Raw genomic sequence first — 14,356 nt, 5'->3', positions numbered from 1 at the left:
TACCAGTGTGCAAGGATCATAAAACAAATGGCGCACTTGAGTCACTTATGCTGATCATTGCAAACTTACCAAGAGCTGTACACAAGCCAGAATGCTGCCAAAGCTGCCAGCGGACAGTCAAAAAACCTCAAACCATTTCAGCTTGGTTTGGGAAACAATCTTGGGCGAAGGGGTGAAAAAACTTCAAGCAAACACTATTTCTTTTATCGTTATAGACAATGAGAAACACACAGGTAACACACAGTCGCTGATGTGCTGTTACGTATTCAGAGTTGACAAAGTCCGATATAATAATCTGTCAGAAAATAAAGTCAGATTTAACAAAGCACCAGAAGAGTAGTCTGGGTTACTCTGTGTTTCTGCACCCCAGAAACACAGAAAACATCGGCAACAACTGCAGGCGTTTTTCACACTATATCCCTATTTTGTATAGCTAGAGATGAAGTTGAAAATCGGCGAAATGATCCTTTTAAGGGTACTGTGTATCCACAGATCCAACGCACATAGTCTTCACAGTCAATATGTCTCCTCAGAAGTGTAACTACCTGAAGGGCATACAGTGCATATGGACATACCACATAGGGACCTCAAGAACTGTGATTAGTCACTGTGAGTTGCTTGTATTTTCGAGATGATTGATGTGAACACAACATGAAGCAAGCTTCTCTTCTCAGAAATGCACCTCATTCACTATCAGAGTGAGTATGAAAAACATTAATACAGCAACTGCCGTGAATAGTCTTATAATCAGTAAAGAAACAAGTTTCCTGGATTTAACTACGATACTATAAATGTACCTGAGTAGCCCACTGTTGCTCATATTTAAATAATTTAAATTTAAATATAGTTACTGTGGGGAATATAATTAAAGCACAATATCACGTATGATACATCTGTTCAGTGTTGCAGTGGTGATATCAACAGGTGAAATCCAACACTAAACTAAAAATCAAAGCATATGCTGCACTTATATTTGTTGGACCTGCCATTAACTTCTTATTTGAAGTATAAATCCCCCTTAAACCAGACCAGTAGGTGGACTTTGGGGAGCAGTGCTGTTTGTTGAATTTGAACAGAGCGACACCTCACCGCCTCTTAATCAATTCCCACATTTTATGGACAACTACTACAACTAGTGCACAACTTATCAGTCACCATAAATTCATTCAGAAACCAATTCCCATTTTTTGACTTTTTTTCTCCTCCCAGTACAGTTCTTGTTGATTCCCTGCGAATCCCCACTGACCTGCTCGTCCAGCTCGAGCTCTCGTAGAAGTTCACCCCCCTACTGCTGCTAGCCGAGGCTTGTTTTTATAGGAATGTGTGGTGTTTATTGTCTTTGTTTAGCCCTTTGTGACACGCGTGATTTTATTTCTTTGTTAATTGACTGACAGCAAGATAAACCCTCTGACTTGTATGCTCGCCCTGGAGAGAGTAAAGACAACGTGGTCCTGAGGGCAGGAGTGGCCTCTTGTTGTCAGGCACAGCGCCCGAACTTAAGTGCGTTGCTTCAGAAACTGTTTAGAGCAGGCCAATAGGGTTATGTGTATCATTCATGTGCAGCTGGGGGAGAGGGAGTTTTGACTGGCTATGTTTAGGTATTACAAATATCTCAGCCACTCACATTCCTGCTGTTGGGATCCTGTCTTCGCCCCCTCTGTTGCTATGGTTAACGCACCTGTGCATCAAAAGCAGTTTCTGGCAGACACAGCCATGTCAAATACATATGAGAACTCCCAGACTACTCTTCATTTTTTTTGTCTCCTGTTCCTTCCCTGTATTTTTACTCTGTACCGCTCTTCTTTTCATGTTGCAATCCAATCAAAAGTCAGTTCACCGTCGCCATCTTTCCAACCTCGCTGACTTTCATCTCTCCCCCTGCACCTGTGAGGTGTTTTTCCCTGTTAAGTGGAGGTTTATTGTTGTGGCATGCCCAACACAATAAGCGGCTGTTTAGGTGCAGGAAATTGGGTTAACATGGTTGAGAATGTTCTCAGCTCAAGAAAGTATCTGATAACACGGCCAAAAATCCTGCCTTCATAGAACCTGAAGCTATTAATGCAGGCGGGTGTTTAATTGCATCAGACCTTTTACAGTTAAGCGTCACCTAAAGTTTATTGGTAAAGTACGTGTGGGTGCCCGTGCCAAGTTGTAAAGTCTACATGAGGCCCGTTTATGTCGACTCCCAAGTTTTCATCTTTGTGATGTGAGAGCTGCCTAGTTTGAAAACTGCTTTACATCATTTATGGACTGCTGGCAGGTCAGCCATTTTCATAATATACACATGTACAAGAATTTGGCTTAAGGAGAGCATAAATTCTTTTCTCGATTGAAAGAATGGAAAGGCCTTCATACAGTGGTAAATGTCATGCATTTTGGATGCCTTGTTGAATTAGTATACCAATGCTTACACTCTAGTTTTCTTGCTCTCCCGACCCTTTGCTTTGTTTAGCAGTCAGCTGAAGCCAAGACTTCCAGCTCAGAGCTCACTATGCATTAATAGCAGATTTCGAGTCCCGTTGTTGAATAAAAAGCACTTTCTGCTCAAAAATGCTGTTTAGAATCAAGACAGGAGATTATCAGACTCTCATTGAGACTGACTCTGTTAAGAATCTTTAGTCTAAACTGAGGAAAATCTTCGAGCTTTTTCCTCAGACATGGCCTGCCACCTCCATCATTACATCTGAACACATAAACACGCTCTCTGATGCCAAATGACTGAATTCCTCCCCAGATTTCACCCTTTTAGAAGTACTCACCCAGCTCCCCATATTTTCACAGAGGGGGGAAAAACACAAGTCTAGTTGAGTTGGGTAATTTACCTCTTTCTCTCTCTGAGCATCTGCCCACCCAGCCACTCTCGCTTTTTCTGCTCCCCTGCAGTAAAGCGATAGGCTTTACCATGCAGCTCCATACAGATGACAATAGCCCAGGTCAGGTTACACACAATCATTAGCACTGGCTCAGGACACACACGCATACACACACAGCACAGCAGGATGGGAGATGGACCAGACCACCCCAGAGCCGTTGCTGATGGGGATTACTTGGGTATCCCAGAATGCACTGGGTTCCAGGGGGAGCATCTGTACTGTCATTTGACCTGCAGCTCCACTGACCCGTCACCTGGTCGACAGTCAGAAGTGCTACTCATTCATGCATTTGAATCAAACCTGCACACACTTTCCACATGTTCAACAGATTGCAGTTTTGTATGCATAACTCAAACTTTAGTAGTTGACAGTAAACTAGAGCATGAACAGAAAACTTAGATTATCACATCTGTTCTTTTCTAGCAAGGCTATGGCTTTCAGATGAAGTGAGCGGCCTGGGTGTTTCTCACAGGCAGCCAGCTCTTGTTGAGTTTACTTTTGTTGTTATTGACTTATAAATAATCCCCCACCAATCTGCTTTATGTGGGAATCAACAGCAAGCTTATGCGAAAACATTGCACAAACTGATTTGGAACAATTGAGACTCGTGATTCCATAATGCAAAAGACAACTTTTGTGGAAAATTGAGTAGCACCGATGAACCCCTGAGTGACCACTGGATCATCTTCATTGTGAGACTTGTACTTTAAACCTGTACAGTGTCATACAGTGCAGTCAAAATCACGTAGAGCTGCATCAATCAGTCAGCTATTTTGATAACCGATTAATTGTGTGATTAACTGTCAGCTTCTCAAATGTGAGGATTTGATGCTTTTCTTTGTCATACGTGATAGTAAGCTGAGTATTTCCTGGTTTTGGATTGTTTGATCAGATTAAGTAAGTAGTTACTTACATTTTGTGGACAAAACAAATAATCAAGAAATCAAGAAAATACATCTTTGATTAAGCGATAATGAAAATAGTTAATTGCAGCCCAAAATCATGTATATTGTATCTACTGTATATCAGTGCCAATATAAGTACCTGTGCTGTCATCCACTTTGACCTCTACTTGACCTTTTACTCTCCTATGTTGGCAGAATATACCACGATGGATGCCTTTTATCCCAGTCAGGCCATCAGGCTCTCCAGTGCTTTTATGTCCTAATTAGAGAGCAAGCAGCAGTTGAATCTCTGGCTGCGCTGCTGCTCTGAAATGTCTGGTTGTTCAGGGGTGGCCTAGTTTTTTCCTGATTGAGTGCGATGGCTGGGAAACATAAACATGTGTCAATGAGGAGCACAATTGGGTCCAGCGGTCCTGAGTGTGCGAAGCTCTGCGGCCCTTTCTGCTCCTACCTTTCTCAGTCACCTTATCTGTCACTTTCTGGAGGCCTAAAAATAGGGCCTTGTGTGCTTTTCCTGCAGCTCTCCCCTTTGAGGGATCCAGTTTCACTCCGTCTGGCCTGGTGTTTATTTTCTGTTTATTCAATACAGATTTGCAATCACTGTCTCATTTTATAGTTTGATGTTTCTTCCTTTTTTTTCCCCCCTTCTTAACGCCAGTGACATCTATGATTAATTTTGTTTGCAACTTCACACTCATTGTCACCGTTCAAAGAGAGAGGGAGCAGGGGAGGAGGGAGCAGAGCAGAGCCCCTCTGTAAAACTGGCCCGCATGGAGGTTAATGATGCAACTTTTGCATGACGTTTCCAGATTGCAAAGTTCCAGTTTAATGTAAAGCTAAGTCAAGACAAAGAAAAGCAAACGTGCCACAGAGAGAGTAATTTAAACCATGTTTGTGTGAGCGGAGTCTGGCCCCGCTCTTAATTTTACTCAGGTATTGTTTTCAATAACAATGTAGTCATGGAAACCAGAGTCCCAAAAAAACCTTCACTTATTTATTTATTTTGTTTGTTTGGTTTTTATGTGTCTTCTAATCCTCTTACAGGCGAATCCAAGTTTTGTTTTTTTGTTTTTTAATCCAAACATTAGAGCTGAACTGTTTTTTTGTAGGAGATGAGGTTGTATTGAGGCCATGTATTGTTTTCCACAGTAACACAACAGGTGTGCACGTACTAACTTGTGCTGCGTGTTTCCAGTATGAATACAAAACAGCTAGCTGCAGGCCAAATGAATGCTCTTCAGACCAAAGCGATGTCCAAATTCTGTGTTTTCAGACAACCTCAGCAACAACACCTGCCTCTAGATGTGATGTCAGCATTATGTGTTGCAGAAAAACTTTGTCTGAAGCTTGGAGCAAATCCTGAATATAACCTTTTATTACTCAGGTGGCTTCAGAGCAGTGTTTCCCTCCCCTCTAATAACCTAAAATCCACTGAGACCCTTTTCTGTCTTCTTTCACTCTGATCGCTGCAGGACACCTTCCTGGCCGAGATGCTGCAATCCAGTAAGGACCAGATTGCGTGTTATCACGAACACGACTCCCTGCTGGACCACAAGGAGGAGGAAGCCCTAAGCGAGGAGGATCGCAAGGCTGCCTGGGCCGAGTACGAAGCAGAGAAGAAGGTGAGCATAGAGGAAAAACACACACACACACACACACACAAAGGCATATCCACCAGATCCAAAATTAAAGACAGGCACATACAGCACTCAGCTTAGAGTGACATCTAAGTGGCAAGGTGAGCTTAGTGAGACCAAGCTTTTGTTCATCAGGATGTGTGAGCTAGTGTTGGATCCGTATAATCCTCTCATCACTCAGAGTAAGCAGATGACAAGGTCTCTTTCTACTCTTGCGATGGTTGCTTTACCCCTGCAGCAGGCCGGTGATCTGCTGTACAAACCACTGAGGCTGTCCAAGCAGTGTCAGTGCTGCTTACTGTGAGTTGTTGCATCCACAGAGGGTCAGGAACTCGCCTTCTGTCAGTGTTACACTTGACTTTTCCGTGTCTTCCCCTTCTCTGCTTTTCTCTCCTCTTCTCTCTTTTTGTAGGACAAATCAATGGGCAATTAGCGGGGTTTATTTGAAGAAGTATATGGGGGGTTGATGTTGTAAGAGAGCAGGAGCAGGTCTCCTCTCCCCCCCTGTGTAATCCTAGATTCTAATTCACTCTAATGATTATTTTTCCAACACACTCTCCCCTCTCTGCCCTCTGTGCGCCTTAAGAGGCTTTTCCCTCAGAGCTTCTCTGCTTTTCAAGAGAACAGAGGGTTCATAGTCGCAGGGAAAACAGTGGCGCTGAGGTCAAATGTGAGGATTTCAGTCGCGTCCGCATCACTGCAATCTGTCATACCAAGATACAGGAGTAGCCGCTTTCATCTGCGACAGGCTGCTCAGTATCACGTTGTATATACTCCGAGCTTTGCAAGAGAAGCAACTGGAACGTAACCCTGCCTCTGCTAATGTCTTCACAACTTAAGGGTTGGCCAGTGGTGGCCAGGAAAAGCTATGTGTATGAATATCAGATTTGCAACTCAGGAAATGGGAAAAACTGTGAGAACATGATCAGGCGCCCAAAACTAAACTGAACCCGGGAGCCCTCGGTCTCACTGGGATGACTTCAGCGCGGTACAGAGCTTAGAGAGGCTCATGTCATAAATTTTAGTTTCAGACGTTGAGTTTTGGAAATGAAGTAAAGTCTCGATTTTGTCTGTCTGTCTGAAGATGTATGAAGTCTACTGAGTGTCTGAGGATGCTGTTCCAAGAGTGGCTGCTTGTTAATAGCAAACCCAAAAGTGTGTGTGTGTGTGTGTGTGCGCGTGTGCGTGTATGTATGTGCATTTGTGGTTTTGTACTGTTTAGGCTTGCACACCTGTCTCTGACCAGGTCCAAAGACCCCCACAGGCCCCCAATACACACACACGCACACACACCCACACACCCCTACATACCGGATGGCCAGATTACAGGGCACAGGAAAACCATCTGCAGCAGAGGCTCAATTACACACAAACATCAGCATCCTGCTGGCCTTTACTGGGACAAGACTGTTTACTTCAGGTCACTACTCTCACACACATGTTTAATACAAGAGGAGCAGGCTAATACCTGGCAACAACTAATATGTCTGAAGAGTTGAAAGCTTTCTTGTGAACTTTCTAAACATGAAGTGAACAGATGGACCATCACTGTGCGAAGAGGTTGATGGGGAAACATGAATTGTCGTCCGTGGTCGACCGCAGTGATGGCATACAATCTCTCCCATCATGCCCTTGGTGACTCTTAACACCCACCTAATTGATGTATACTAATCCTGCTCTTCTGTCGGATGCCGGGGGGCTTCGGCCTCCTCGCTCCCTCCCTCTGTCTCCCTCTTTCATCTCTCAGGGTCTGTCCATGAGGACCAACTACCAGACAGCGTACTCCCAGATGGACATGGGCACCTCCAGCTACTTCTCCTACAACATGGCGGCTTTGGCCTCCATGTCCAACCAGCAGCTGGAGGTAAGTAATGAGCTCCACATGCCCTTCTCTCCTGCCTCCCCCTCCTTCCCCCCACGGCATGGCGCCCCACATTCCTCAGACCCCACCGCTAATTGTGACAACAGTCTTGTAGCCGACGAGCCCTGCTCTGCCCTGCTCCTCCACCTAACAGTTTGTAATACTTCATGTCTGGAGCAGCAGCTATTTATACACGATGGCACATCTGACAAAGAGAGTGCAAATGTCCAAAGGCAGTTTTTGTTTCTCAATAAGGATGATAAATTGGTAAAAATACTGTACGCTGGTTTCAATTCTTGTAATCATGGCAAGTCATCTATGATTCATTATGTTGTTTTGAAGTTTCTTTGTAAGCAGACAAATTTTATAGAAACTTAAAATAGTGATCAACTAAGTCAGTAACTGATGCATCATCCTGTAGAGGAAATGATGTCATTAGATTGTGGAGAGGAAAATCATCAAAACATGCTAAAGGATCCAAAGCTACTGTTTTAGCAATAGTTTACAAAGTGGTTATTGCTAATGTGTTGCCTACTTTCACCATCAGCACACAGAGGGACATTAGCATTCATTTGGAGTCATGTCTGTAGTGTCCTTATGAAAGTAAATCAAATATTTACTCTCCTTTTTTAGCTCTGTTTTGGTTTCCACCTCCTCCAGAGGAAAATATCAGGGTCCTTAGCTGCTAAATGCTCAACTTTCTTCACCAGCTAGATGCTAGCTTTATGTGTTTGCCATTTGTTGTTCGAGTTGATCAAATGCAGCTTTTTCGCTGGAATTTGCTGCCTGTGGAGCTTACGATACAGTAAATCTGTGGGCCGTAAAAACAAAACAAGGAGAGAAATCTCTGTAGAGCTGCAGAGCTGGTGATGATTCTTTGTAGGTTTGTTACTACCTTTTTACATTATTCATTTTGTTCAATATTAATCTCAAAAGTCTCTCAAATCTCTGGAGTAATGCAGGTCTAAAGATCATCCATGTACTACATAAGACAAGTAGTAATATTTTCAATTTAATGCCCACAGTCTCGACTATTAACTTTACTGCTTATGCTGAAAAGAATCTGAGCTCAGCTGCCTGTTGCCTCAAGTGTTTCTCTGTCTTCATTTGTGTGCAGGACCTTATAAACCAGGGCCGGCAGAAGGTCATTGAAGCAACAAATGCATTGAAGAATTTACCGCGGGAGTCACTTGAAGACATTATTGGCAGAGTGGTGAGTGTTCAGTGCAGATTATCTTGTTAGCTGTTTTTAGTAAAATAATATTTTATTAATGTGGAGAGTGTTTATACATCACAGAGGTGTTACAGTTGTGATGGTGGTTAAGATTTAACTGCATGAACTGTCCCCCCACAGTGGAAGGAAAACCCTTCACTCACAGAGACCCAGGTCCAGTCTATGGCTCTGGGACGACAGGCCAGCGTGGAGCTGGAGCTCAAACGCAGAGAGGCTGTTTACAGGGACGTTCTCACCAGGCAGCAGACGGTAAGAACAAGGCACTGTAACTGATCACTAAAACAACATCAGCTGCTGGTTTTTACCAGAAATCTACACTTTGCGTAATATGAAAACTAAATGATAGCAGATAGAACTAGGTCATACTGAAACATTTTTAAATAACATTGTTGATGGAGACATGTACACATGAGAAATGTTAAATAAATTATCAGTAACATGGATATGATGACCAAGCATTTATTTTGTCTATTTGTCCATTTCACCAGAACAGTATCAGTTCAGAAACTAAATGTAATGTATCCTTTAAGACCAGGAAAAGACAACAGTTTAAATCACATTATAACATAAATCTGAGACACTGCTGCACTGTCTAGCATCAAATGTAGTGCTGTGTTCCTCACCAGGGCAGCCAGAGTGACACTGAGGCAGCAGTGTGAACAGATGAAAGAAACAATCATTACACAGAGCTGAAAGTCTGAATAAAACTGAAAAAAAAAAAAAAAACATGAAATGTTTCTACATCAGACTGAGTGATTTTATGCCAAAGATGTGTTTTGAAACAATGTTTTCATTAAGTTTTTCCACCAGAAATATTGACAAGTTCATTTTTCAACTGCAAAATGTTCTGCCTAGTACATTTCATGGTCTCAATTAACTTTAAGGGAACCATATCAGAAATGTTTATTTATGTTATGGGTTGTGTAAAGATTATTGATATCTGACCTCATTGGATTTTTAAAACTCAAATATCAATATTAGCACATACATTAAAGTCCTGTATCTATCAGGCTGTAATAGATTATTATTTGGCCATTTTTATTTTGTTTATAGTTTTGTTTTTCTTGTCTGTGATGTTCAGATGTGCTTTGGATACATGTTGAGCTTGTAGTTATTTCACTGTAGAAGTCATGTTGTAGTTACTTTAACGGTCTCTCTCTTTGTTTCTACACAGCTGATGATGTACGTGCAGAAGCTGATCACCAACAGGAAGGTCCAGGAGCAGCAGCTGGCCATGGCTAACCAGGCCACCTACCTAAACCAGCTCGCCCTGCAGAATGGCATGATGGGAGGCGGCGGGCTCAGCCAGATCGACCTGCTGGGGCTTTATCAGCAGCTCCACGGCATGGGCTCCCATCAAACCATGGGCAAAAACCCTGGGCCCTCCAAGGGCTTGTAGGTCAGAAGGACCCTCCTTCAACCACCACTCAGCTAGCCAGCTCCCAGTGGCCCAGTCCAAGCAAGGCCCTGTTCTCTGACGGCTAAGAGCTCAAAGCAAACCGGTGCACCGAGCAGAGGGTGGAGTAGTTTTGAGACTAGGCCGCTGTCCACTGGGTCCTCAAGTGGCATGGACTCAGTCCTTTATTCTGTAGTTCACTGAGAGAAGGTGGAATAAAATGTATAAATGACTGTGTGAAAGGGTCTATTAGGATTCTCAACATAAATAAAAATGTATATACCGCCTTAATGTTATTCAAGTTCTATATCTTCATTTTTCATGTATTTAAGGATAAACAAGTTTTACCCTCAATGCTTTTAAGCATTGTATTGTTTTCCCCTTCAAAGAGGGTTTCCTTATTATTTAAACTCAGTTTTTTATACTGTTTTAAAAGCCTAACTAAACCTGAGTGGGACCATTGTCGTTGGTGACAGGACTCTATAATGTAAAGCTCTACATGGTATTAGCCTCGGTAGGTTCCTCCTCCAATATCTAGCAAAGCAGACATTTGTGGTTGCTGCAATGTCCTGCTCTTTTTGGGAGTTAGAATAAAAATTCATGAACAAAAACAGAAAAAAAATAATGAAAAAAGTATGGCCTTATATTCATTTCCTAAAAAAAATGCTCTGTAAAGTTCTGAGATTTGAGATTGTTAAATTTTTTCTATTATGCTTTTAAGTGTTGACATTAGTTGTCGCTGAACATGGTAATGGAATGCTTGTGTTGTTCAAAACTGCCTGCCGGTTCCTATGACCTTTTTTGTAACATCATTCTCATCGTCACGTGTTGTCTAGCATAGCACTGTGCGTCCTGTTCATTGTTTATGTTCCACTTGTGTTGATCCCAAGCCTGGGTGAATGAGTAGGTCTCACAAAGCACGATCCACTTCAGCCCGGTAACACAGGGCCCAAACCAATTCCCTTTACTTGTCTGTCGAAGTTTCAAATGTGTGTTTTTCAGGATGGATTTGATGGTGTGAGTAAAGAAGGGAAATCTTCTTATATCTGGCTGACTTGTGTCGTCTGCTTTGTGACACCTGGAGTCCCCCCAGAAAGGCCCCAGACTACCTGTATTCTACTTTGGCACATTCTCGCTTCTAAATGCTTAAACTGGTGTAGCGATTAATCATGAGGGATGTGAACATTTCTCATGAAGAGACACCTGTTGTCTCTAGTTGGCTCCTGTGTTTGCACAAGGTGTATTTCATAAATGTAGACGAACTTTTTTGCCCTCCTAAGAATGTTCTTATGTTAGCAAATACACCAACATGATTTGCCATCAGATTTGATCTGCGTTTATCTTGATAAGTATTTACTATAACATTTAATAAAGTGACCAAAAGGTTGAGCAACTCCTGTCTTTGAGTCATTTGTTTTTAAGGAGTGTGTAACAATTTAGTTATTTTGCACTGTCTGAATTTATAAAAGTGAATGTTGGTAGATTTGGTTATTATGTTTATTGTTTTTAGTCTTCAACAGATTTTATTATACACTTGCATGATAATGTAATTAGAGCCTGATACCTATATTGATATAGTTCCCCCTCCACTCAAAAATGTGCTGTGATGTATGCAGAGTTCGACACCTGAAGGCTGTTTTCATCTGCTTAAGAGGGAAAGTTTCTCTCTGCTCACCCTAAATCAAGTTTAAAGCGTTTACATACGTGCATAATTTGTGCGACATCACGACTAGTTTGGGCCAGTTTTCAACTTATACAAGAGCAGTGTGGAAACTTGAAGCCTCTAGTGCACATACAGTGCATTCAGACCCCTTCACTTTATCACATTTTTTATGTTCAGCCTTATGCTAAAATCATTTCATTCATTTTTTCCCCCTCATTGACACTTAATACCCCATAATGACAAAGTGAAACCAGGATTTTGGAATTTTGCTAATTTATTAAAAAGGAAAAACTGGAATATCTCACTGACATAAGCATTCAGACCCTTTACTTAGTATTTAGTTGAAGCACCTTTGGCAACTATTACAGCCTCAAGTCTTCTTGGGTATGATGCAACAAACTTTATACACCTGGATTTGGGGATTTTCTGCCATTTTTCTCTGTAGATCCTCTCAAGCTCTGTCAGGTTGGATGGGGACTGTAGGTGGACAGCCATTTTCAGGTCTCTCCAGAGATGTTTGATTGGGTTCAAGTCAGAGCTCTGGTTGGCTCTTGGTTGGGTGTGTACGGTCATTGTCCTGTTGGATGGTGAACCTTCATCCAGTCTGAGGTCCTGAGTGCTCTGGGCCAAGTTTTCATTAAGGATATCTCTGTACTTTGTGCCGTTCAGTTTTCCTTCAACCCTGACCAGTCCCCCAGTCCCTGCTACTGCAAAACACCCCCAGAGCATGATGCTGCCACCACCATGCTTCACCGTTGGGATGGTATTGGGCAGGTGATGAGTGGTGCCTGGTTTCCTCCAGACATGACACTTAGAATTGAGGCCAACCAGAGAGACCTTTAGGTGCTTTTTTGCAAACTCCCAGCGGGCTTTCCTGTGTCTTTCACTGAGGAGAGGCTTCCGTCTGGCCACTCTGCCATAAAGCCCAGATCGCTGGAATTTTTCAGTGATGGTTGTCCTTCTGGAAGTTTCTTCCATCTCCACACAGGATCTCTGGTGTTCAGCCAGAGTGATCATCAGGGTTTTGGTCACCTCTCTTACCTAGGCCCTTCTCCCCCAATTGCTCAGTTTGGCCCAGCAGCCCTAGGAAGAGTCTTGGTTGTTCCAAACTTCTTCCATTTAAGAATTATGGAGGCCACTGTGCTCTTGGGAACCTTCAATGCAGCAGAATTTTTTTGTAACCTTCCACAGATCTGTGCTTCAACACAATCCTGTTTCTGAGCTCTGCAGGCAGTTCCCTCGACCTCATGGCTTGGTTTTTGCTCTGATATGCATTGTCAGCAGTGAGACCTTATATAGACAGGTGCATTCCTTTCCAAATCATGCCCAATCAATTGGATATAGCACAGATGGACTCCAATCAAGGTGTAGAAACATCTCAAAGATGATCAAGAGAAATGGAAGGCATCTGAGATTAATTTCAGGTGTCATAGCAAAGGGTCTGAATACTTATGTCAGTGTGATATTTCAGTTTTTCCTTTTTAATAAATTAGCAAAAATTTCTAAAGTTCTAGTTTTTGAGTATAGATTGATGAGGGGACAAATTAATTTAAAAGATTTTAGCATAAGGCTGCAACATAACAAAATGTGAAAACAGTGAAGGAGTCTGAATACTTTGTGAATGCAGTGTAACACTGAGAATGGACTTTTCAGTGAAATAGGAGACATCTTATGTCCAGCAGATCAACTTTTAAAAGGACACATATTTGCATATTCATAGATGGAATTTTTAATAAGAGAGAAGGAGAAAATGTCATTTTAAGGATTTTAACAAGATAATTGTGGAAAAACCATATTACACACAAATTATTATTCAACATAGAGTATTTTTATCTTAAAACATATATGGAGAGGATCTTTAAGAGTTCAAAAAATCTTAAATTATATATTGGCCCATGTTCATTTTTTGATAAAATTGATTATTAACAAATTGTGACCAAGATATATTGAGTGAGACATTGGGCAGTAAAAATAAAATTGTCAGTGCTCTCTGCAGGACTAACCATAAAATTGAGACATTTGTTTTCTACATTAACACATTTCTAAACTATTTCTTGTTATTTAACTGACATACATGTTGATACTGATACAGTGTCCCTGCAGATACCTAAAATCTCATTCAGGCTACATCTGAGTGATATATTTAATAAACAGGAGACGGTGGTTTTGTGTAAAGTGATCAGTTGGAAAGAACAAAGCTGGTACATCCTGATGCAGTGTCCCTGTGTTTCACACTCACAGCACTAAGTGCCTTTTGTCCCACTCTCTTCTCCCTTCAATCTTTCATCTATTTTTCCCTCTCCCGGTATTGTTTTCATTTCTCAGTCTGCCAGGGTTTTCCCCTGCATGTCTTTGACTTTTCCATTCCCTCCCCCCAGGGGAGCTTGCTCTCACAGCTCACAGATATCTGCCAGTGGAGAAACATTACAACTATTGCAGATGTTGAAATGTTGATCCCATCCCCTCTTAGCCCCAGATTACCACCACTCCAGGTTTGCGGCACATCCCCGCTGGTTCTCTGTGCAGCAGGCAGCTGTTTCTGTCCATTGAAAAGGCCTCAGTGCAGACTACACTATAGTGGAGTCTGTGAGGCCCCTGCAATGAACAACCAATCACTGCCCTAAATCCATGCTGATGTGTAAAGCCAATTAGGAGTCGGGATCCAGTTGCATAAGGAATCTGATTTTGTACGGTGGATGTAGGCTGACTAAGACCTTATGGAGACAGAGGGGGGCTGTGCACATTACTTGGTAAAGGGTTTATGAGGGCAAATTGGCATGGGATTAC

General features: G+C 42.2%; 1 protein-coding gene across 3 annotated transcripts in view; it reads left to right on the top strand.

The window, feature by feature from the left end:
- The window catches only part of atrx (ATRX chromatin remodeler), a 30,918-nt gene extending 19,619 nt beyond the window's left edge, over window positions 1-11,299 (top strand). For all 3 annotated transcript variants that reach the window (XM_042418221.1, XM_042418222.1, XM_042418220.1), the window contains exons 30-34: window positions 5,251-5,400; window positions 7,163-7,279; window positions 8,394-8,489; window positions 8,631-8,759; window positions 9,685-11,299. In XM_042418221.1, coding sequence (XP_042274155.1) covers window positions 5,251-5,400; window positions 7,163-7,279; window positions 8,394-8,489; window positions 8,631-8,759; window positions 9,685-9,909 — 717 coding nt within the window. In that variant the 3' untranslated portion in view covers window positions 9,910-11,299. The remainder of the gene's footprint in view (window positions 1-5,250; window positions 5,401-7,162; window positions 7,280-8,393; window positions 8,490-8,630; window positions 8,760-9,684) is intronic.
- The last annotated feature ends 3,057 nt before the right edge of the window (window positions 11,300-14,356 follow it).

This window comes from Thunnus maccoyii, chromosome 8 (genome assembly GCF_910596095.1).
Source record: "Thunnus maccoyii chromosome 8, fThuMac1.1, whole genome shotgun sequence".
NCBI classification, from domain to species: domain Eukaryota; kingdom Metazoa; phylum Chordata; class Actinopteri; order Scombriformes; family Scombridae; genus Thunnus; species Thunnus maccoyii.
The sequence above is the reverse complement of the archived record's forward strand: the minus strand, read 5'-3'. Positions and strand labels throughout refer to the sequence as shown.